Source organism: Nanorana parkeri, unplaced genomic scaffold (genome assembly GCF_000935625.1).
Source record: "Nanorana parkeri isolate BGI_ZX_2015 unplaced genomic scaffold, ASM93562v1 scaffold1387, whole genome shotgun sequence".
NCBI lineage: Eukaryota > Metazoa > Chordata > Amphibia > Anura > Dicroglossidae > Nanorana > Nanorana parkeri.
Window position 1 is genome coordinate 187,083 of NW_017307655.1, and position 26,061 is coordinate 213,143.

General features: G+C 39.4%; 1 protein-coding gene across 1 annotated transcript in view; it reads left to right on the forward strand.

Annotated features, from left to right (window-relative positions):
- The window catches only part of PLOD2 (procollagen-lysine,2-oxoglutarate 5-dioxygenase 2), a 125,062-nt gene that overhangs the window by 25,147 nt on the left and 73,854 nt on the right, over window positions 1-26,061 (forward strand). Inside the window, exon 2 of the mRNA XM_018569742.1 lies at window positions 25,753-25,844. Within this exon, the coding sequence (XP_018425244.1) occupies window positions 25,753-25,844 (92 nt within the window). The remainder of the gene's footprint in view (window positions 1-25,752; window positions 25,845-26,061) is intronic.

Here is a 26,061-nt window from a genome sequence, read left to right on the forward strand (position 1 = left end):
TCCCAGAGACATGATTGAGAGTAAGTAAAATGTATTTTGCTTTTACTTACCATTCCTGTTTTTAACCTCCTGGTCTACTTAGGCATTTGTGATGTAGACCATGCCTAAGAGTTGCATCCTGGGAAGGTTACATCAGCAGTGTATTGATGGGAAATCTCATCTCATTGTAAACTGCAAAATCTCTCAAGATCTCAGGGAAAAGCATCCCCCCCCCCCCCCCCTGTGATGATGTGCATGGGCACATGTCCTAGTCGCATGTGCCAGAATTCCAGGAAATAAAGTGTCTGTTTGTAGATTGCCACTAATAAACATTTCTAAAGGTCTCTTTGTTGTCATTTTAAAGATAAAGGTGAAGTTCTTGAGCTTGTTTTCCTCAAATCTATTTTGATTGGCACTAAAGCAAAGTTTGGAGCTAAGAAAAGAGTATTTGCTTTCTTCACTAAAAAATAAAATTGTATTTTTCTCTGTGATTTGGGTTATAAATATTGCATACAAATATATTGGTTATTACAACCTACAGGGAAAGCTCCCTGCACTTTTCATAGACAACTGAATGCTCATAGACTAAACCCCTTTACTCACCACCTCTCTTGCTGTAAACAGAGAACACTGTTGAATTTTTATTTAGATGGAGAACTTGAAGGTAAACCATTTCTATTTACTCCCTCTTAAAAAAAAAAAACCCCATAATAGTATGGGAACTGTGCAGTATGTCATGGATGCACCCCCTGTTGAATGTTTGTAAAACAAGGAGTACACTGTTTTCCTTGTATATTTTCAGTGTTTGATCAGAATAAATTTTGCCTAAAGAAAAGTAGTTTTTGAAAAAAGAAAAATATTGTGTTTTGGGCGATACATTTTACAGGAAAGAACAGACAACCCACAGTCAGCAGAGACCTGTTGGCCGATATTTCACATACTCCTTTATTATTATGGTTCAGTCTTCTACTGAGATGTGCAGCTTCAGTTTAAATTATGTTTTGATTGGAGGTCGGAATTAGAGTTAAGTAGAGTGTGCCTCTAATTAAGGCGGTGTCTCGATGAGTAACTTATTTCCACTAATCATTGTGATGCTTGTTATATTCCAACTTACATGGTGAAAGAGCAGTTAGGATTAGCCACAAATAAATGACATTTGTATGGTAACAAGATCAACTAGAAGCTGTGGTGCATGTTGTGGTTGGAAGAGGCAGAGGAAGAAGACAACAGTATTACCAAATATTTATACAAGCCTGGTTCCGCTTATTCGGGGGAACAAATCCCTATTGTAGACCGTGACTCAAATGTTAATGCTTCTGTTTAACTCCTGAATGATTTCAAGGTACAAAACCCACATGGAAATTGCTGAGTTTTATTTGCAACCTGCTTTTCTGCTAACTGTTAGTAAGAATACAATTATCAGTCTGGTATGCCCAGTCTAGTCAGTCTGGGCATCTGACTTTATTGAAATTTGCTGTGAAGAAAAATACTTCTAACAAATCTGGATAGTACAGATGTGATTCTCATACTTATTTTCATTTCCATAATTTTTTCATACTTTATTTTATATTTGTTTATTTTTGTCAGAGCTTCATCTGCTTTTCTCAGCCAGCCTCTCCTCTTGTATAAAATGGCAGCAAAATCTAAAACTTGTGCATTAAGTAGAACTTTGAAAAAGCCTTTACATTTTTTCAGGTAAAAGTTACAATCATCACAATAAGTCACAAAAGAGGAGTTTGAATATAATAAAATTAGAATAATGTGATTCATAAAAATGACATCTGATGTCTGTGGTGACGAAATGTGTTGTGAGCACTCCGCACTTGTGGTATACTGACGGCATACATCTCTGCGCGGTAGTTCAGCAGGCATACGTGTGGGATAACCTGGTTTTGACTCAAAATAAACTAGCGAGCAAGCATCACATTCACCTGGTAGCATCTCAGGGTCCTCAGAGCATGATGTGGTCTGGATGTGACTACAAGAGTCCATAGGGGGCTAGATTGAATTTGAAGGGTAACAAGAAGGATCAATAGGAGGCCTCAAAGCCTGGTTTGTCAAAAAACAAACCAAAGGGATATAGGGAGCATTAAAGGACATCTAGGACCCCTGGGGATCCATCCAATTTGGAGGTGTGGTACCAAACCATGTCCTTGAACAGTGTCATCACCTCCGTCAGCTGTGTTGGTGACAAGGTGGACACTATAAATGAGATCCAGGTAGTAAAAAACTTCTCTGTGGAAGAACTATTATAGTGGGCATCAAGTTTGTCTAATGTCATCAATTTGTTGAGTAGGTCAGTAAGCTGTTTCAAAGAGGGGGGGGGGGGGGCCAACAACCAGTTTGTTAATATGGCTTTTTTAGCTGCGAGAATGCATAGATGTTCCCAGCGTGAAAGGGATTTGGGTTTTGGTATTTGTGAGGCTCCCAGGGCATGAAATAGGCACAGTGCTGGGTCTCGGGGTCGGTGCATTCCTGAATATACATGTATTCATGTAAGATAGTACTCGGTCCAAAAATTGGTGTATATGGGGGCACAACCAGAGTAGGTGTTCCAGGTCCGGGCCACCTTTTCTTCAAGCGAAACCCGAACACTCTAGCGACACGCAGATATTTTTTTGGGGGGGAGAATGCGTTGCGTCTTATTCATATGTAAATAGCATCACCCATTCATATGTAAATATCACAGTTGAGACTATTTTCAGTGGGGTTGCCCCTGTCTGCCTGACATCTTGTGTCCAGGTTTCTGCTGCCATGAAACCAGGACACAGCATTCAAAATCCGGGCTGTCCGGGTGAATCCTGGACAGGTGGCAACCCTAGTGTGTATACACTGAGTGGCCATATTATTATGACCACTCAATCAGTACTTCGTTGGGCCATGAGATAACTCCACGAGATGACTTCGTTGGGCCGCCTTGTGACTCCATGAGATGTTGAAAGGTGATGCGAGGAATCTGACACTGCACTGTTGCCCTTCTGTTGTCTTGTACCAGTCTTGCCACTCTCCGTTCTGCCCTAACATTGACTAGTCGCTGACGTCCACAATGCGCACGTTCACACCCAGATTTTCGGCTGACAGTCCAGTCTTTAAACACTTTAACAACAGCTGCTCTTGAACATTTAACGAATTCTGCTGTTTTGCTGATACTCGCTCCATGGCTCCGAGCGCCAACAATCATCCCACGTTCAAAGGCTGTTAAATCGCGTCGTTTACCCGTATCTTCAGAAACAAATCACTTCTACTGTTGTGGTAAACAACCTGCTTCCCTATTTATAATGGTCTGGCCCTCTAGCAACTTCAGCCCGAAATTATAGCTAATTATAGCTAATTTCCCTACAAACGTCAGGTGGTCATAATAAACTGGCCACTCAGTGTATGTGTGTATATATGTTTAATTTCATTTTTTTTGTGCTAGTGCTGTAGGTTTTTGATTGTATATCCTTTGGATATCTATACAGCATCTGTGTAGGGGGTAGAGGAATATTGAGGACAGCCACTTGTTTGCACACTTTTTTTAAAAATATAGCCGGCATAAGTACCTGCATTTGTCTTAATATCAGCATCCTTTAATCCTTCACACTGCAGCTTCCCAGGCCTGGGAAAGGGAGGGGTTGCATGGTAAGTCGGGCTCTATTGCATTGCACAGTGCTGTCTAACACAGGGAACAAGCTTATGGGAGAGAGCACTAAGATGACATCATCAGTGTGCTATTGCTGCTCCACCATCATTGTACAATATGCAGACTAAGGTAGAAAAGTTACTCAATTGTATTCCTTAACTGTAGCAAAGGAAGGGGTATCATCCTCGTGGTTATGCAGTGTAAAAGGGGTGTGTGAATCACATAAGTGTGAGGAATAAAATCATAAATATTTGGCAGAAAAAGCAACACATACAGCATCATAATACTGCATGTATTTCAGCTTTGGCTGGAGATCAGCATTAATGAACCACCTTTTGATTTTTGTTCTATTTCTTGTTTAGATAAGTTAAACAGCGGTTTTCTGTCACTTACAATGCAGAACATTAAGTGTGATTGATGCACTAAAATGATTCGGGGGAACATCACTGCTCTGGTCACTTTTACAATGTGAGGCTGTGACCAGTATCACAGCAAAGATAAATTCTTGTAAAAGATTGGCCTAGATTTTAATTGTATAAAAATGAAAGGCCAGTATGGGAAGTCTGGACTAGAGTGTACTTTTATGGTGACCTTAATGTGAATGTCAAAGCCCAACAAGAGGAGTGTCCTTTCATTGCAATCTATATATAGCTTGTAAACTTCTAGCTTTACTTAGTTAGACTCAGTAAATGGTGAAGTCCTGAGTACAGAAAGCATAGTCCATGTTTTTTTTGCCTTGTTAGAAGTGTACTTATTTTGAAAGGAAAATGTACATTTTGATGTTAATGGTTAAGCCTTCTGGATTGCCTGTAATGCAAAGGCTTTGGTGCAAAATATGAACAGGGAACACCCTTATATCTCATACAGATATCCTCATAGTCCCTTTCAGTGCTCTGGATGCTAATTTAGAGGGAGGAGCAGACATGGTTGGGCCTTCGATCTCTAGCCAAGTGATCATAAGTATATGTGAAAATCATGCAAATTTCTATTCTTAATTATATGCATGTAGACAGAGAATCCTAAAATCCATGAATAATGATTGCCTGAAATCTACAATTGTATGATATGAATAATTACAAATTTTTAAGACGGCCAATTCTCCTGATTCTGTTAGTAATTGTGGGATTGGCAACAGTTGTTTCTTCTGGAAGGCAGAAGAAATATGTCCTTTTGATAAAGTTTACATTCTCTTCTCTTATTATAGGCCTATATTTGTATATTAAAATAGAAGTAAAGGCTGCAAAATAACTTACCTGTTAAATGATTTTGCTTCCACTTACATTTTCCGATAAATAACATTCTAAATCCCTTTTTTATTAAAAAAATTTTATGCAGTCCACAAAGCTCTGGTGCTCCTGCACCTCCATCACCTCCATCTCTCTCTCTCGGTGGCTGGTTGACATGAACTTTCCAGATGGCCGACAATGCTGAGAGTTATGGATGTTGGCAGGATGTTGGCTATAGGAAATTCAGCATCATTGTTGGCCCTTTACAGTGCACAGATCAGCCAGAGCTTTGTGGTCACATGACTACATAGAAAAACTTTAGCATAAAAAGGATTTAGTAAGGGATTTATTGGAAAATGTAAGCAGTGAGGATCAGAGCAAAGGGGAAGCATAATTTAACAAGTTTATTGTGTAGCGTTTCCTTTGTGTATAACATCTTCTATAACCAGTCAAATGCAAGGTCCACTTACACTGTCCTGGCCCCCTTCCACTCCGCAAATAACTTAATAGTAGTAGTAGTAGTAGTAGTAGTAGTAGTAGTAGTAGGTGTAAATAAGTAGAAAAAAAGTTAGGGTTTATACATAACCCCTGTCTATGTGAGGATGACATCACACTTCTTCCACAGAGATCCTAGGGAATACAGAGCAGCTTAAATCTCATGAGAAGACACTCTTGCAATGGATTAGAGCGTCTGCTTGCAAGATTTTGCCTGTTCTGCATTCCCCTGGAATCTTCCTGGAAGAACAGTGATGTGACATTATGCCCTAGAAATGCAGAAGAAGGGGGTATGGCAAGAATAATTCTAACTTTTGTTTTTGGTACATATTTTACCTGCTAACACTTGGTGATTTGTAAAGGGAGAAGGGGCTTGGCAACTTGAGTGAACCTTGCATTTTACTGCAAGGTCCACTTTAACCAGTTGACATCCGCGGTGTTAAACCCCCTTCCCATCCAGGCCATTTTTCAGTATTCAGCGCTGCGGTACTTTAACTGACATTTATTCCGTCATGCAGCGCTGTACTGAAATGAATTTTATACCCTTTTTTGGGGACAGATAGAGCTTTCTTTTGGTGGTATGTTTATTGGCTTGTATCTGAACATCCAATTGACCACCATTTCTCATTTCTGTTGGTTCCAACAGAGCAGCTTGAGATGATGTTACCAAATGTACAGTTACAATCCATATGTTTCCTTTTTTACCTGCCAACAGATTTGTAATTCTGAACAGCGTCTTTATAGGATAATATATTGGTGTAATTACCTCTATCCAATGAACAGGGAGCACGCTCGGGAAGCAGTAATGCTCAATTTTCTGTTTTTAACACTGTTCATTTTCAATCCAAAAACTCTTGAGTCAAAACCACTAATAAAATTGACCCCTACATTTCAGAAATATCAATTGTTTAGTGCTTCTTACAATTGGTTTACATAAAGGCCGAAACAGGAACTCTACATTTTTATTAAATGGTTATTTTTACAAAACCAACTGGACACTCTTTAAAAAATATACAAATGGGGCTTCTTTTAAATCTTTAGTTAGCCAATAACAGTGTATGTATTGGTAACCTGTTGTATAAAGCTATAGGTTTCCACAACTGAGTATTTATAAAATAAAAAAATATTTTCCAATGTCTGGAACTTTTAAAAAAGTCAAACAGACCTGAAAGTTAACGTAAATAAAGTAAAGCAATTTAAAGTCTGTCAAATATACTGCTTAAGTAGTGTAAATGTTCTAGAGGTGCATATTTAAGCGTTTCTTTTTAAAACTTAGTTTGAAAATTGCTTGTTATTAAAGTCAATTGAAGTTATTTTGGTTTCTAGCAGCTTTTCTGACATACATGAGCCACTGTGTGGTTTTGACATCGTGGCAGTTGATTTTCTTCTGTAGTGTCACTTGTAACATTATACCATAGACGTACACATGGTAAAGCCAACTGTAAAAATCACAAGCTTGACCTTGGTGGGGTCATGACCAAATTCAAGAACAAAATACTTTTTAGAAACTTTACATGAACCTAGTTTATGGATCTATGAAACTCAAATTATCTGTTTATTAGCCTAGAGAAAATAAAATAAACTGTATAAAGGTGGCAATGTAGGCAAGCAGCTGGAAAATGATGTTAAGGAACAATTCTGATATCTCTTTGGGACTATTAGGTAGATCTATGCACTTAAGGTGACATTAAATCCTCACATGTTCTTAAATAAAGCAATGCTGTAATGTGTGTATTAGTGTAATCCAAGGTCGTTTGCTTGCTCTGTGCTGCTCTTTTAAATCTTCATATTTCCAAACGCTGGGGGGAACTTCTGTTTTGTAGCTGACTCCATCCTCTCTTATAAGGAGTCTGCTCCCATGCCAGGACTACAGGATGACATCCTCTCGACACGTACAGCCACGCCTACTTTCGTTTGGCAGCGTTCGCTGTATGCTGGTGCTGTTATTTTGCTTTGTTTTGCTCTAATCAATTCTCCTATTCAGAATTCTTTTTTTCATCAAACTTTATTGCTTATGTTCATAAATAGCTATGCACATTACAGAGGCCTGCACGCGCAGTATAGCCACCGTGCACGCACAGTAGAGAAGAGGGGCAATGCATTATGGGGCATGTTGTCCTCGTTCCTGTAACAGGTGTGCGCACCTCGGAATGGAAGCCACACACAAACCGAAAGGAGGAGAGGGAGTGATGGCTGGACAGGAACACTGTCAGGAGTTGCAAACTATGGCCACTGTTGGAGAATCCAACACCTATATTTGCCAAGACACTAGCAAAGATAAAATAACTAAAGTATAATAGTTATATGACTTGGATTTACCTGTATAAATTTGTACATTGTTTCAGTATGATTTAGTAAGAGGTCATTTCTCTATGCTTTATCCTTTTCCTTTATCTACATAAGTTTCAGCTACTAATCTAGGGTCAGGATAAAACCTATCTTCTCTTATTTGCTTCCTTTTAGTTTGTTAAATATTTAAATAAAAGTATTTTGTTAAATCTGTTTGGCAAGTGCAAAAAATACCTGATAATCTTACCAGAAATCCAATGCTGCCCTGTGCACAGTTATGCAATTTTCAGCAATTTTACCATAAGTAGTCTTATCAGTAATGATGAGCCAAATGTGGCTGGTTTCGGTTCGGTTGGAGATTTGCCGAAACCCAGCCAGAAATCCAGGTTTGGCAAATGTCCACTTGAACCGAAGCAAGGTGTCCTAGCAACTAATTATGAAGTACAGCTGGCACAGCATTATTGGTTGCCAGGAAGCTAGCAGCTGGATTGCACAGTACTAGGATTCGGTTGCAGCATAATAACCAAAGATGCTGGGGGGGCCTTTACAGCATCATTGGGAGAGAGGACATGAGTGGCTGGGTCACAAAAAGTCATTGGTTGTTGAGACACAGGTGTGTGCACCATAGCAATCAATGATGCTATGGTAGCTGCCAGTGTCTAGGCAACCAATCATACTGTACTGGTGCACCCATGTGCATCCTAGCAACCATTGATGTTGTATGGCTCACTAGTCAACCGGGCTGCACAGCAACAGTGGTTGATAGGGCACTGACTAGGTTTTGTGGGTTAGCTAACTGAGCAAATTGTTCACCCATTTGATGAAATGTGAACAGCTTGGGTTTGGGTCAGAGAAATGGTCTACCTGGAGCTTATACCTACTTATTAGCCATGGCTAACATCACAGAGGTTACCTCTGTGAACTACAGAAACCTTACTCGTGGGTTAATGCTGCTTGTGCGGTTTACCATTAGTTACCGTAACACATAGGTCTGAAGAATGCCTTTTTAAGAAATAAACCAGTTAAAATGTTTGTTATAACCAATTAAAATGTCCTAATCCCTCTTCTAATATAAACCTTGACAGCAGTGTTGAGTATTAACATAAATAGTGGTAGAAATGAATTTGCTGTTTTTGTTCTCCTCTAGAGAAGAGCCTTGTAAAAATACTTTTTCACAGTGTGAAATGGTATCACTTGTCAAAATCTGTGTTTTAAAGTTCAAATACGGTGATTTTTTTTCTCCTTTCACAAAGAATGCATTTATGGAAGTGGAAATATAGATCTAACAGGGTTATTCACAAAATTGTGAAGAGTTTGGAGAAGGCAGGAGAAGTGAACAATCCAGAACAACATAGCTGAACTGGAAAATGAGCTGAATTGAAGAATTTTTCCAAATCAGCTATTGTGCCCAAGATAGTTCACTTCTCCTGCCTTCTCCAAACACTTCACCCTTGTGAATAGCCCTGTTAATGTGGCTGGTTCCTTGAAAGGAAATCATGATGCCTATGCCACCTACTGTGACAGTCTGGTATAGCTGAACTCTGGGAAAATGTCAAAACCACCCTCACAGTGGGGGTGCCTCCTCACAGCAAGGGTTCATTGCTAATTTTTATATAGGGTACAATTAAAAGGCAGTTTTATTTACCATATCCCTCACTACCTGAGCAACTGCTGCTCCACTATTCCTCCTCTTGTTGAAATTAACTAGAGGAAAAACGGCTGTTCACTTAGCAAAGTAATATTATATGTGTGTGTATGTAGGTAGGTGTGTTTTTAAAGTGAACACAGCTTCACTTTCTTCACTGAGCTCTGAAAACATTCACTTTGCAACCCAATCATGTCTCTGTTGATATCACTATAGTTGTGCAGTTTAGGATATATACGATTTGATTAAGCACAATTCATATTATGCTCTGGTTGGAATCAGATATACATTTTTTTTCCCTGAATAGTAGAAACTACAGATACACTATTTGGGAAATGTTTGTGGACACCTGACCACCATGATGACTATATGGACTATATGGAAGTATATAGACAGCCCTCCAAACTGTTGCGTTCTGCTGTTTCCAGGGAAGGATAATGTTAATGCTAGAGAATACAAAGACATTTGTATCCTGAGAAAAGTGTGTGCTTCTAACTTTAATGCAACAGGTTAGGAAAGGCCTTATTCTATTTCAGCATGGTCCCTGTGCACAATACCTGCTGCATAGTATGTGTAGATATACAGTATATGTGTAGTATATGTAATATATGAAGATATATATAGAGTAGATGTAGCTTAGTAAACTTGGTTTGTTAAAAAAGTTAAGTGGTCTGCTCAGAGTTCTGACCTCCTACTATTTTGAACATCTTTGGGATGAATTGGAACACTTATGCGAGCCAGGTCTTCTCATCCAACTTCAGTATCTGACCTCACAAATGCTCTTTTGACTAAATGGGCACAAATTGAGGGGCCAAAGTCTTTTTAAAAGCCTTCGCAGAATAGATCAGACTGTTACACTTGCAAATGGAGAAAGTGATAAGTAGGGAAGAATTCTATAACAATTCCCATGATTTTGGAATCAGATGTTCAAAAAGCTTATACAGGTTACATGGTGAGCGGTCCACAAACCTTTGGCTATATAGTGTACATGATGACAGGCTTTGTGACCTACATATTGAATTTGTTTTTGCATGAAAATCTCTAGCCTGCTTTAAATTATAATACATAATAGAAATAAATACCCCTTTCTCAAATTAGGCTTTCTCACATTGAGAGCTGCACTTGTAGATTTCATCCACACTGCCACATGCAGGTGAAATCTGGTATTGCATTGTGATCATACAGATATAATGAGTACTATAGTGTGTTCAATATGCTAAGCACTGCAAACTATAATAGAGACATGGCAATTTTCATGCAAATGTAACTACTTTCAGCCAGTTTGTCACCCTAAAAACAATTAGACAAAACAACGTAAACCGTCGCCAACGGTTCTGATTTTCTGCCAACACCCCCCACATATATATGATGGCCTTCAAGCATTTTCCCTAACTGGTTTTCATCATGGCATAATCTGCTTGCTAAATGCACAGTAATTGCATGTATGTGTTTATTTCATTTTGTGGTCACTCACCTTGGAAGGCCATAGTAACACATTCCCAGTAATGTTTCTCATTTATTGAGTCATTGGCATACATGTATAAAATATTCTGGAAATCTTTCTCTAAATACAGCGTGAGGAGAATTATTGGATATTCTCCATTCTTGCTTGGCCAGGGGGAAATCCTCTTGGAAGGCATTAGCTGTCTACTTAGCAAAAAAAGAAACTATAACATTTTAAGAAGCATTTTAAATACTGCTTTGTATGTTTGACAGACATATGCCAAATACTGATACATTTAATTCTTGTATTGCAGTAAAGAGTCTGTTAAAATGCAAGGCTTTGATTTGTCATTAAAGTAAAATGCAAACTCCAAAGCAATTTCATGAAAACAAAAACTTAATATACAATTTTAAAACAATATTCTGTTATTCCCAATAGGCTTAGCGTCAAATAGAGTTTTTGACTTTGTAATGTGAAAAGAGAACTTTGTGTTTGACTTCAGTAGCAACCAATAAGACTTTTGAGCAATGGTAATCAGTGTAGGGGCTAGTATTTGGACCCTGACATACACTTTAAGAAGACCATGTAATGACAAGATAAAAATCATATTTTCTGTAGTACATTCTCGTTTAGAGGGCCATTTCTGCATCAATAGGAACTAGGCTTCCAGCAGCTGCACCTGCAAGAATTTTACAAACTTCATGAAGATGTCACAGGGATAATAGAAGCTGTTTTTCACTACATGAACAATGCAAAAGTGAAAAATAATGCTGGGACATGCTCTAGGGGGGAGAGATTTTATTGCTGTCCATAGTGGGGAGATTCACCACTCTGTTTGTACTGGGGACCAATGTTATAGAAAAGCAAAGTGAGGGAAAATCCAAAATTTTAGAATAATCCCAAGAGCAACTAGGAGAAATCTTCCAACCAAAGCCTTTTTGGAGACAACTGTGTAAGTAGAGAATTCCCCTAACTTTAGTAGAGTTCAGTGACGTGCGGTACCTTCGGTGCTGGGTGAGGTATTCCCCCAGCCCCGCCCCATGCCCCCAGTCAGCGGAAGCCACACCCACAGTCAGCCGACGTCCCGCCCCATCCCAACTAAGCCATGTCCCCCAACCAGATCAAGCTAGTGTGAAGGTGGGAGGTGACAGGGAGGAGCCTCCCTGTCCCTCACTTGCTCATCACTGGTGAGGCATCAAGATCGATGTCCTTAGTGGGATTTTTTTTCTTTTTTTGATTGGACAGCTTGGACCAATGACGTTTTGCCATTGGTCCAAACCAGGGGTAGCCAAACTGCGGCCCTCCAGTTGTGGGGAAACTACAAATACTGTAATGCATCTGCCTCAGAAGGCCATGCCTGTGGCTGTCAGTGTCTTGCAATGCCTAATGGGACTTGTAGTTTCACCACAGCTGGAGGGCCGCAGTTTGGCTACCCCTGGTCCAAACCATCCACAGAGCTCAAGCCTCTAGCATAGAGTAAAGGCTGTTGCAGCTCTGGCCTCACTAGTTAGGTTACACAGCAGCGAGCTTCCGTACTGCTTGTATAACCTAACTACCTGTCAAAAGCCGGATGCAGCGCTGCCTGTAATTAAAAGGCAGCGATCCCTCCATTACAGGTTACACAGCGGGGAGGCTTTCCCTGCTATGTAACCTGTTACAAGCCGGTCTGAATGGGGAAAAAGCTGTCAGCTTCAGACTTCAAGCTGACAGCTTTTTCCTCCATAATACAAATAACAGAGGGGTTTTCAGCCTTCCTTACTTTATCAAAAATGTAAAAAAAGGTTTTGTCTATACATACACTTTACCAAAAATATACTTAGTGGACACAACCTAATAAATATTATACATTTGTTAATGATGTAATAAGTTTTAAGTAAGGTTATGTGATAAGATCAAGAAAGGAGACTGCTCGGTTGCATCTCTACCTTCAATTCCTCACTTTTTTTTAAAACCTTTCAGATGTTTTTGTTTCACATTTCAAATTAAATATGGATGGAACAAAAATTCATATAGTAGCAAAACCTCATAAAACTAACCTGTGCACTGTCTATTTTGATATAAGACAAACAAAATATGTTTTGAAGGCACTACTTTCATGCTCGCCTTACATATGAACCCTATAAAGAACAACCAATGTAAGAATTTGTGTTGGTTTATGTATCTGTATCTGCCTATAAGAACTTACTATAACGTTAGAGGTTCTGGTATTTTGCTGCCATATTCATTTTGTATGTCATTTTTTGTTATGAAACGTTACACGTAAGATCAGTAAAATGCTTGTTTCGCCATTAAAAAAACAAACATTTTTGCTGCCTTCTTTGCTTTGGATTATTGCATGGAAACATTTGCATGTTTCTTTAACCTCCCTGGCGGTATGATTTTTTAATTTTTTTCATGTCCTTTTTCGGTCTATTTTTTTTCCGAATGTTTTCCGTCTTTGTCGTTTTTTTAAATTTATTTTTTAAATATCCCGCCGGTTCCGCCCCCTGCGACGCGTACGCTCGCAAGCGACGGAAGCCGGCATCGGCCGCAGAACACAGCGCGGCTCGAGCCACAAGGTAAGTAAATGCTATGCAGCTTTCCTGAGTGTAGCTCGGGGTTACCGCTTATGGTATGGAAAAGTAACCCCGAGCTACACTCGGGAATACAGCCAGGGAGGTTAATGGCTGTTGTCCGTGGAACCTTTAACTAGACAAGCTGAAATAATGAGGTAGCAAAGTAATTTACGTAATTGGAGACTTGAATACAATAGGTTGGTTGGAGGAGCAGTCAGTTACAGTTTTACAAAATTGGAAAAAACGGAAGTGCCACTGCCTGGCGCAATAAATGTGGTTGGGTGTAGCTGAAATAAAAGTAGTGGACTCACCTGTGGCTAGGTGAGCGTTAGCATGTAACCCCCTCGGTGGGGTGAAGCGGTGGAGTCGAGCGGTGGATTCAGTCCCCTTTCTTTGCTGGATTCGTTCCCTCTCTTGCTGGGTAGTGCGGATGGGGACACAAGGTTAAAAAAACCAGGGGGTGAGGTCAATAGGTAGGCAAAGGAGGGGTGGACTTCTGAAACTCACCGTTGGGATAGCGAAGGCAGGATGTCAGCGACGACGGTATGGTCGGTGTGGTGCCAGGATGGTGGTGGAATGATCCTCTAGGTGGCTGTTGTTCTCGGGGTCCTGATTGAAGATTCTGGTGGCCGGAGCTTCAGGGTGATGTGGTGCCGACGAGAAAGCCGAGGGACGACTTGTACTGTGACTGGAAGGCCGTGGGGTGATATTCTCAGCAGCGGTTACAGTGACCGGAGCAGGAGGGCGATGCGGTGCCGACCTGAGAACCGAGAGGCAGAGGAGCTGCCGGGATGTCACAGCGAGCGGCTGTTGCCGGAAGTGCTGTCTGTGAGGAGGTAATGTCTCCAATGTCCAATGGGAGCAGAGGTGGCGTCACAATGTGGATGGTGAGATTGTTGTGGCGAGAGCCGTGTGTGACAGGTTGTCAGATGCTGCGGTGGATCGGGTGGTGGAGCACGGTGTCCGAGAGTGGATGCCCACACCGTGCCCGTGCTGAGAAGGAGTGTTCAGAACACATCAATGTTCAGGTCGTGGGAAGTTATAAGCTGGCAACGCGTTTCAAAGGGTAACCCTTCTTTTTCAAGCCGGTGTGCAGGGAGAAGTTTGGTGGGAAGTGGAGGTTTTAAATGCTGGGGTTGGGGAGGTACCACATACATGTGAGCGGGGCTGAAAGATGAGAGAGGACTCCAGACTGGGTGAAGGAGTGTGTGGGCAGAGTTAGGAAGACGTATGGTGTTGATAGGCTGGCGGGGGGCAGGGGGCTGGCCGTAGCTGAGTCCCGTGGTGGGGGACAGCTGACTTGAGCTGTAAACCAGGTGGGGGCAGGGTTTGGAAAGGGAAAGGAACGCCCAAGAATGGGAATAGTTAATGGGCAGACGTTTGGGGACGTGTTAAGAGGTTCCAGGTCCTGGGTTGCAATCAGACTAAAACGTGGAACGATTCCTTAGAAGTGGCGGGTTCCCAATGGGAAAACACATTTTTTTCTTTTTTACAAAATAAGAGACTGTGCAAGGTATGAGCACAGTGGGGGGTGATGTGTTTGCAAACACTCCCAGCTGGGAAGTGTTTTAATAAATGACAGTGTGGGGTCTGGGTACACTGGGGAGTGATGGAAGAACATCATAAAAAAAGAAGACAAAACAGAACCATCTCAGAGCAGGTGGGCCCTAAATGCCCCACAGTTAGAGTTTTACATAGCTCATGGCGATTTAAGGTTCATTATGCACTTAAGAATAGGCATAATAGGTTTCTATCTAGAGGATCTCGTACAGCAAATGCCACCCTAATGGCAAATATTTGTGCGACCGGTCTTGGAAATAGTTTTGCACAAAGTATCCAACAATGGCGTCTCAACAAACTGGCTCATCAACTGGATTTTGGTCTGTATGAAGCATACTGTTTGCTTCCAAAAGTAGCAGCAATGAAAATGTAATTATCTTTTCCAAGCTAGACCTCCCTGCATCATGACCTAGATGTTTAAGAGCAAAGAAACCACATTTTAGAAGTAATAGGAATACAAAGGACTTTTTGCCTTGGTTTTTTATTGCTGCATATAAATTTATTTACTTGTGTCTGTGAGAAAAGATCTGATAGTGTCAAAGGTATTGCTTTACCACTGATCTCTGCATTGCCCTAGAAACAGTGAAAAAAATCAAATAACAATAAATATGAATCATAATCACCTCCTCGCATACTCGCCTCCAGGACAACTTCAGAGGCTCTCCCATCCTCTGGCACGCCCTATCCCAATCTCTCTAGCTTTATACTACTTTGTTTGACTTTAGGTGATCCTTGGATCCATCTCTTTATAGGAGGCAATCATGTCTCTACCTAAAAACTGAATTTTTACTTTCTACATCAACTCATACTCATCCCCTCAAAGCTATTCCCTTTTTTATATCTTGCTCCTTCCTTATACTGTATATTGTAAGCTCTCATAAGCAAAACCCTTCTAGTCATCTTGCATTGTTTATAACTGTACTGGGATGGAAAAAAAAACACACGATAGGAATGAATAGCTAGGCTACTATTGGCTCTTTCAATTTGCAAAAGCCAATAGCAGGCTTGCTATTGCACCCACCAACTCCTGTTGCCAATCAGCAGATGTGGACCTGAAGTTCTCCATCAGGTCCTCCTCCTCCTGCTGATTTTGTAAATCCCTGCACAAAATGTTAGTGCTATATAAATCTTATAATTAAACCTTCCCATTTTCATTACATACCTTATTTTAGACTCTGTAAAATCATCACTGGATCTTTGTGCTTCTCTGTGAAATTCATGCAAATCATGGCTGCTGGGTGGGTCCTGCAGGGTTTTGTACATAGCAGACATCCGGGAGTCTCTCCGCTATAAGATAGTGGCTCCCGGACACTCGGGAGAGAAACATTTTATCACCGAAAGGTTTTTATCTGCTCTATCTAGCAAAGTAAACCTTTTCCCTGTTATCTGTTTTTTTTGTTGTTTTTTTTTACATCTGGACCACCGTCAGTCAGAGGGACAAAAAACCAGCATTGGAATGAATAGATAAGCTACTGTTGGCTATTTCAACCTAACAATAGCCAATAGCAGACTGGTTGTTGCACCCGCCCACTGCTGCTGCCAGAGGTGGACTTGAAATTCTCTAAAAGTGGGTGGGTGCAATAGCCAGCTTGCTATTGGCTATTTAAAATTGAAATAGCCAATAGCAATCTAGCTATTCATTCCTATGCTGTCTGTTGTTTCTTTTTTTTTGTTTTCTTTTTTTAATTCTGATGTGTCGGAATACTAATATTTTCAGGGAGGTGTCCCGTGGATGGTGGGGTGGGGGGTCGGCAGAGGGCACCTCCCTGAAATGACTTTTTTTTTTCAGGTTGGGATGCCTAACATGGCCTCCTAAAAGAACATAACAGAATCCTGCATCACTGCTATTCTCCAGAGCCCTTAGCCCTGATCCAAGCCATGGGTAGACCCTTGGAAGGATTTATGCAAATATAAAAATGCCTTGATCCATCAAGGTCAATCTGGAGGAGTAAGCATTCCAAGGGAGACTACAGACAGACCACCCTAGGAAATCCCCAAATGTGATGCTGAGCCTCCATGGTTGACATAACTGAAATTCCAAGAATGAAATAGGGGCCAGGAACAGTAAGGCTAAGGAGGAGTGCTAGATGATGCTGGACCTTCTACTGCCAGGAAATTAGACTGGCTCTAATTAGCTAAAGCTTTACATGCACACTGTGAGAAGCTCAGTGAAATCAGACTAAGCAATGTCAGTATCAGAGAGGAGCCTGTATAACTGCAAAATTGAAGTTCAGCTTTAAAACCCAAATCCTGTTTGGGCCAAAAACAAAAAAGTGGATCCCCCCACCCCGACAGCTCTTTAAAGTAAAAAAAAATAGCTGTGGTGCTGTAACCGTTTTAGATTCACCTGCTCCAGTGCTAGTTCAAAAGTCATGTCAAGTGTTTTGCCTTTTTTTTTTTAACTTTGACTTTTACTTTCATGAGTTTGGCAACTCCATTTGCTTCAAGATGTTCATCTATTAAACTGTTTCCACTGACCTCTAAAAATATCAAAAATAAAGTCAACTGAGCAGTACTGGCCCCTTGAGCTGCCATGATTTAATCTTTATTTTAGTATTCGTGGCTCAGATTCACTAAGTACATTTCAGTGCCCTAGTTAGATTATATCGTATTCTCGTAAATGAAAACAATCCCAGGTCTTGTTATACTTCTTCATATACATGGCAATGACCAGATTGATACGTTTTTCTATTTATTTATTTAAAAGTTTACATTATGGAATGAATTATTAAATACATAAATGCAGGGGAAAGCAAAGCCTAGCAATTACATTTTATCAGGCTGTGCCTCTAGATAATCGTGCAGCGGGCTGATGGATCTCGACAGTATTGTCGGGATCTGTGCCAGCTGCAGCACTCTCAGCATATAGCCTGCGATATACTGAGTTTTGGGTCATGGGAGGACATTAATATATGTCCTCCTCTGACTCTAAAGAGAGCTGTGGGAAAAAAAAGTTTACCTCATAGTTCTCTTGTAAGAATGGATTCAAGAACCTTGTTTAGCTTATTTGTTTATCACTCAGTGGTAGATCCTCATATCCTCTCTGAATTGGTGCTGACACTGTCCTTCCTTCTGGAGCCTGGCAACTTTTGTTCCCCATGGTCCCTGTGTGTTGTAAAGTAGCCACCGCTCCAAGCTCGATCCCGTGATGGACTACACATTTTAGTTTACTAATTTGTATTGAGATTGTTATCCATCAAGGGAGTGAGCTTGGAGCAGTGGGTAGTTTACAACACACACAGAGACCATGGTGAACAAAAATAGCCACCCCCTAGAAGGACAGTGTCATCATGAATTCAGAGATGATTTTGAGGATCTACAGATGAGTGATACACAAAGATTTAAGGTGCATTTTTAAGTCTTGAGTTTAGTGTCACTTTACCGGAGTATAGGCTGTTCTCTTAGTGAAGTGAATTTTTCCGTAGCTGTTTGAATGAAATTAAGGTCTCTGTTGACTGCAATCGTCCAAGTATGTGCAAGAAAAAAATCTTTTTTTTTTTTATTTTCCTTGCACATGATTGGTATTTTTTGCAAGGTGAATCTTCATCACAATCACTAAGCTAAGTTAAAATTCACTCTACTTTTCTAGTAAATCATCCCCAATGTATCAGACTTCATCAGACCTCAGTGTTGCTAAATGTGGACTAGGAAAGAAAATGTGACATCTTCCCATGTGCTCAGTTGATTCTGTACAATTTTATAAGACATTTTCTTCTATAAAGTCCCAGGTATGCCTGTTCCATAATTGTCCCGGCTAAGCTGGGAGGATGTAACTGTTCCCCACTGACTCTAATGGGGTGATCTTCAGACATGCTCTGTGCTTGTTTAGAAGTGCTGCAAATCTTTTCAGCAATGGTAGTGCTTTTTTCTTTTTCCTGTTCTTCATCTACTCCTAGCCAGTGAAAATTCTCTAGGGGAATTTATCAAAACTGGAGCAGACAGAATCTGGAACAGTTGCCCATGGAAACCAATCAGCTTCTATCTTTCATTTTCAAAGCTTAACTAAACAAAGTAAAGAAATATGCTTATTGGTTGCCATGGACAACTGCTCGAGATTCTGTCTGCTCCAGTTTTGATAAATTCCCCTCTCTGTCTGTATACCATCAGCCTTATCCAATAAAATTGGGAGAACTGGTGTCAGAAGATTCCACTTTGTTTGGAGAGAAAAGCTGAGTTTTTTTTCCTGTGATGTTTGATTAAATTAAGCTGTACAGGCAAATAGGAATACAACATGAAAGATCAGTTTTTAGATCTGAATTTTTGTATAACCTTGGTATGTGGCACAGTGGCTCTATCTATAACTTTAAAGAACGAGTGTCCAACTACTTATCGTTTGTAGGAGTTATAAATATCTTTTGAACATAGTTGTGTTTTAATTATAGTCCTTTTTTAGATGAGGTGTAATAAACAATGTTTACATGATGGAACTGTAATTACTCTAAAATATAGGCTTTTACGGTAGAGACAAGTAGACTTAATCAATGTGGGTTTCTGTATAGTGCATTTTAGCAGATGTTCCTTAATTTAAAATAATTTTGGGGTAACCTAGATAATTTGCTTACTATATTTACCTGCTAAATATACAAGTAATTAAATTTTTCCTACTACACAATGAAAACAAGATGAATATTGTTTCAGGTTAAACTTTTTTTTTTACCTACCTCCAACCAGCTGTGGTCTTGAAGTGTAACTCCAAGCAATTCTTGTCTTTCATTTTGAACCTCTCCCACATCCTAATTGCTGTATGATCTTTGGGAGTTTTACCCCAGCAGGAGGTGAGGGAATGTCTCCAACAGGGACACAGAGTATAAAAAGCTGGTATGTATGGAGGTACCACTCACAATTAATATTACAAAAGGGTACAAAAAGTTTGCTGAAAGTAGTATTAAACACTCAACTTTTTTTTAGCTTAAAGCATTCCAGGTAATTAAACATGGCAGAGTACATTTTTTTTTTCTCTAGGTGTGTGCTAAACACAACATATTCTGATATTTACTGCTACCAGCCACAGGTCCACAGCACTGTGTTTCTCCAAACTTCCAGTAAGTGGAGTGCATGCCATAAGTGCTTCACATGCACTGCGCAGGCTCCAAATTCTGCAAGTCTCGTACAGGGAGGAGAAGGGAAAGAAGTGGCTTCTTGCCAGTGCTGTTTCCTTCTATGGAACTCAGGAAGACTCGTCCATAGCACAAGCTGGGAGCATGCACACACGGGTGGTTCCCCGGGACCCTAGAAAGGAGCCACCCTTAGAATGAACATCAGAACCAGCGCCCAGAGACGAGCTGTATTTCTGGATGGAATGGAGGTGAAAATACAAAAAGATGCAGCAAAAAAAAAAGAAATTTATTTCAATAACCGCTCAAATAAATTTAAAAAATGCAAGCTTTAATATTGCCGTATCACAAAAATATAAGAAAAATAACCCCTGTGCAAAATAATTTTGTTAAAAACTAGTAAAATATAGAGAGGGCCAATATCCCCTATAAACTAAATTTAAGATTTGTGAAGAAAAACACAGTCCCAGAGGAAGACCTTTTCAAATAGAAACCCACTCCTGTGTGAACTGGACCTTACTACCCCTCATGTTACATAGTTACATAGTATTTGAGGTTGAATAAAGACACATGTCCATCAAGTCCAACCTAGTCTTGAACTTGCTGGGTTCCCTGTCTTAATTGTTTTGTAAGGTGTGTATTCTTTACTCTTTTTGGCTTGTATGGTTACCTCTTAATTTGTAGCTCTACGTTTTCTGCTTACAAAGGAGGCAGTTGTCTCTGAAATATTACTCCTTTTTTTAAATTTTTAAATTTTTTTTGAGAAAAGAAGAAAAAAAGAGAAAAGGTAAAAAGTACACATAGTGTAGTAAATTTATATAATTTATTGAAGAGACACATAGTAAATGTGCACTTACAAGTCACGGTGGGTAGAAGCGAGTGATTTATAAAAATCCAGATGCAATCAGTATGTGAAAGATCCACAGTGCTGGCTCCTGAGGACAAGTTCGCTCACCTCCGGGGCTATGGTTCCTCCCCCAGTGATGTCACTCTGTACAGGGACATGTTTCAGGAAGGAGTTCCTATTTGTCACCCTTTGCTTTTTGTCTATTTTAATAAATTCTATAAATTTAGTACACTTTGTGAGGTCCTTTTGCGCTGTGGATTTTCTTTTAGCTGTTGTTATGTTTGCAGCTCCCACTCTTCTACCAGCAGACTGGCAGCATTTGACTAGGGACAGTTTAAGGCTATAATAGCAGCATTGTTCTGTCAAGGTTATTGGGAAAACCTCTACACTAAATGATCATTTATAATTTGTATATATACCTTGTTTTAATATTTAATTTGATTTGCTCTTACTGCAATTTCTCAGTTATGATTGAATACTTGTTAATTTGTATATATTAGAGGTGCACCAAAACAGAAAATTAAAAACTGAAACGAAACCGAAATAAAAAAATTGTCAGGACAAAACCGAAAATGTTTTTATTTAAATTTTTTCACATTTTTAAAATATTTTTATTTATTTTTTATAAACTGGTTTTAATCATTTTTTATGAAATATTTTTATTTTTTACTTTTAAGGGGCTTCTAGGAAATGTTAGGTCTAAACAGACCCCTGATATTTCCTTTTAAAATAGAGATTGAGGACTCTGTGTTCTCAATCTCCTTTTCTGTATCCCCTGTTATCAATGAACAGGAATCCTCTGAGTGTTCCTGTTCATTGATAACATGAGAAAATTGTGTGTTTTTCTATCATTACAACTATGAATGAACAGGAAGTGATGTGATGTAGAGCACTTCCCATTCATTCATATTTGAGGATATAGCAACCATACCATTTCCTCGATTATGTACAAACACTCAGCGATCACTAATCGCTGAGTGTTTGTGCTAGCTTTCCTTCTGACACGCTGTCGCAGGAGGCTGAGCGAGCAGTGTAGGGAGAAGAGCTCAGCCTCCTGTGACCGCGCGGGCTGTCTCCGCCCCCACACCGCTCTGCCGGACTGCGATAGGCGGTTGAGCGGTGTGGGAGGAGAGACGCCAGCCTCTCACAGCGCTCTCCTCCCACAGCGCTCGGCCGGCTGTCCCTTTCTCTATTCCCCGCTGGTACACGGAGCAGCGCCCAGCGGGGAGGAAAGAAAGCAGGGATGCGCCGATGTATCGTCAGCAAAATGGCACTTTCGGCATTTAGCCAAAAGTGCAATTTTCGGCCGATATATGTTTCGGCAGCCGATAAATCGGTGCATCCCTAGTATATATCTTTTACCCTCTTTTTTGCACCTGTCTATTTTTATATAAAGATACAGTATAAGGATAGGATAATTAAGAAAATGTTGCCAAATCAATTTTTTTGCAGTAAGTTTTGGAAAGGGCATACAAGGCAAAAATCATTTTTTTACTTTTCCCTTTTCTAAAAAAAAAAAATCAGTTATAACCTTTTGCATTTTATATAGTTCATCAACTTTGAAAAGCCTAGTGCTAGAATATTTGTTGATCGAAATGTTTATTTTTATAATGTTAAGAACCAGGTGAAAAGACTGGCGACCTGATCACACTTTTAATTAAAACTAGCTGAAATATTTGTTTTCAATACTATGAATTCCGAGCAGTCTCTACCCAAAGTAAAATAAATACCTGTTTCCTCTTTACTCAAATAGTACCTAATTGATCTTTCTACTGTTCACATTTCAACAAAAAGAGCCCAATGTTACCCTTGTTATTCAGCAGTAATGTAGCCCGGCTGAATATACAGTTATGAGCCTGCTGTTTTTTGCTATGGGGTAAAATACCCTCTACTGTAGCACGTAGCAGGGAAGTGTTGCTGCTCTCACATGGAAAGCACTGACCTGGCTGTCCAGTGGAACACCCAGCTTAATATATCTTGAAGGAAAAGAAATGCCTGGGATTGTGTCATTTAGAATAATATTTATTATCCCCAGTGATAAAGTGTAGCTAGTTGTGTGTGATTATTTGTGTGTGTGTGTGTGTGTGTGTGTGTGTGTGTTTGTTATACTGGCCATAGAAAACAAATTGCATAAAGTTTTGATTAGAAAATGCAAACCTTTTGTTTCTATGGGCCTTTTTACTTTTTTTTTCTAGTTCTTTTTTTACCTGCTAGCAACACAGTACTGTGCAAGTAAGACTTTAGTACAAAGGAATTGTGTATTTTTAGTTATATTTAGTGAGTAATTTATTGCAGAGAGTGGATATCATTATATGCTATATTGCTGTATACTCTCTGCTACACACTGCTAAGTTATTCCATTTTGTGGCCCATTCATACAATGCAGGCATCATTGAGATATTTTTGCTTTACTCAACAAAGATCTCCATGGTTTTGGTATAGGTTAGTCAAATGACAGTGGACAGGTTGTATGACCAGGCTCTCATCCCCGCATTTGTTTTGGTTTTCTCATTTTATTATAGAAACCCCAAGCACATTTGTAAATCCCATGGCTGTACTTTATAATTATGGCATGCTTTTATTTTTTGAAAAGCAGTGTTATGGCCTTGTTAAGATCACAGTGCTGTTTTAAATGGACTCCTTAGTGTAATAAAGTGAAAGCTAATGTTTATAGCACTAATACTCAGGTGCTGGCTCCTGCACTGTGCTTTTGCTTAGTGAGTTCACCCATGAAATGTATCAGGCAGTGGCATGAAGCAGAAGGTAAGGGGCTTGCCAAAGCATTTTTTTTTAAGTTTGGTATTTGCATAACAGGAAAAAGTTTCATCAGGAACAAAATATTACTAAATTAAAATGCAGGAATCAGAGGGTGATTGAAACAGTGTCCATTCTGCACTTTACTCTACTAAACCTTGATGCAAACTAGCAGTAAGGGCAATATGAATATTTATTGTATTTAAAGGGAACCTGTGATGAGAAGAATTTTCATTTTAAATGTTAAATTATTAAGCTTTAATAGTTTTCAGAAAGCAAACTTTCTGTGCATAATATCAATTCTCTCATAAGCACCTCATGGCAAAGGTCACCTGGTTATGAACCCCAGTCTCAATGTTTTCATTATCTAATTTTTTGCAATTTCAAATTGACACTGGGATATACATGGGGTCAAATGTTTTTCCTATCCACTGCCTTGTCAGTACCAGGGAGAGGCACAACTAAAGCTGCTCTGTACAACTGCATTGCTTACTTTACTTTAGATGCTGGAAGAATGGTTTTGCCAGCTGTGGACATCTCCTAACATCGGGAGCTGTTCAGAATATAGGAAAGGTTTCTATTTAGAACAGCTCCATAGGCATCTTACCAATCAATTTTCATCAGTGACTAATGTTCTTACTGTGTCCTAAATAAGCCCCTCCATGGACCAGCAGTGAAATATTTCCTTCCAGATACACCCTATTTTAAAAAGACCCTGAAATAAAGGAAAACTACATATATGACCCTGTTGTGCATCCAGGTGCCTACATGCCAGGCCAGTTTTCCAATGCAGGACCTAGAATGCCCAAATATGTTCTAGATTTCCTGGTCAAGAGCCTGGCTGCACCCACTCTTTCCTCCTAAGTATTTGTAATATTTCATGACTGTAATAAGTCGCCTCACTGGCCAATAGTCATGTTTAGAAAGAAATGTTTTTTCTTCACTTCAGGGTGACATCAATTTGTCATTAGGTAAGCATTAATCAAGCAGCAAAAAGCTACAAGTATAAGACATTATATACCCACTGCAGCAAAAATATACCAAGATGTTTTGAAGTTTGAAAAAGGTAGCTCTTATTGCAAAAAATATTTAGTAACTCAGTTGCATATGCTTGAAAACGATCCGACGGAAAAAGTAATTGAAGTTGTAATGAATCAGGCCTTTTATTTTGTTTAACAATCACACTAGCACACTTCTTGTCATGTATTTAGCTTTATTTTAATACATTAATATGTGTCTTATAACTTTTGATAATAGTACTCCTAAGTTGGTCTAATTTATCTGTAAGCAATGTGAAATGAGAACTTGAGACATAGCACAAACATAAGGAATACATATGTTAAATGAATAACTATTTTTGCTTTTCTGCTTTCCTTCCATTAAGTTTTTGGTCCTATAACAGACAAGGAAAACTTTTCTAGACACAGTGCTCTTCCAGGAATTGTTCAATCGCATCTCACCCTCCAAATGTTTGGATTAGTGCTTGCAGTCACAAGTTGGGAACTGCTCTGTAATCTTCAGTAGAAGCACTGCAGCAGTTCCCAATCTAAAACAAACATGGAGTGTTCATAACACATTTTACACTAAACCAGTCTCAATGTGCTTGTTTATTTTAACTAATCATAAAGTAGGTCCTTTTTATCCCTGCCCACAAGCACAGCAGAGTAACTTGATGTATTGATAAACCATCTTGAGTTTAACTAAAAATAAACAATAAAGGTGATCAGCGCCAGTGAGTGTAATGTGGAAATAAGAGCTACCAAGCACAATCTTGAGTTTAAGTTCATAATCTCAAAGGTAAAAATACAACTTAAGGAATTTAGAAAAAACATTTTCTAATTAATTAGGAATATTTGATTGCATATATAATACATTTGAATATGAAGATATCAGAAATCGTTTTGTCTCCTGTAAAATACAGTATGGGACTGATGTATTAAGGGTTTGCCCAGGGTATAGCTGGGCGAACACCGGTCACACGGCATAGCTGCAACTATATGGAGCTGAGGAGCATAGGATTTCTTATGCTCTGTGGCCCCATCTAGCAGCAGCAGTAATGCAGTGTGAACGATGCTTGCCCACTCATACGCTGGCTGAACCCTTTATACATCAGCCCCTATGTGTCTTCAGTAGCTCTAAATATCATACATCTAAGATTATGGAAATTTCTCTTGTATATGTATGCATACAGAAGTAAGTTATTTGTAGTGTTATGGTATATTTTACCTTCATTCAAATAATATTTTGAAATGTTAATATTTGTGTTTTTTTTTATTTTTTAGACAAGCTGTTGGTTTTAACTGTTGCAACTCAAGAAACAGATGGCTTCCTTCGATTCATGCAATCTGCTAAGCACTTTAACTACATTGTGAAGGTATGTCATTTCTCTAGAATTTACTTATGTATGAATGTGAGTTTTATACAGGAATCTCAGGCATTGCACAATATTACATCTGCATTTCCCACAGATCTCTTAATAATTTTGTAAAACATATGAATTTCCTGCCATTGTAGAGGAAAGTACTTATAAAGCCAGCCCTTGCCTAATATGAAACAGTTTTCCATATCTATTGTTTTCTTACCAATGTAGA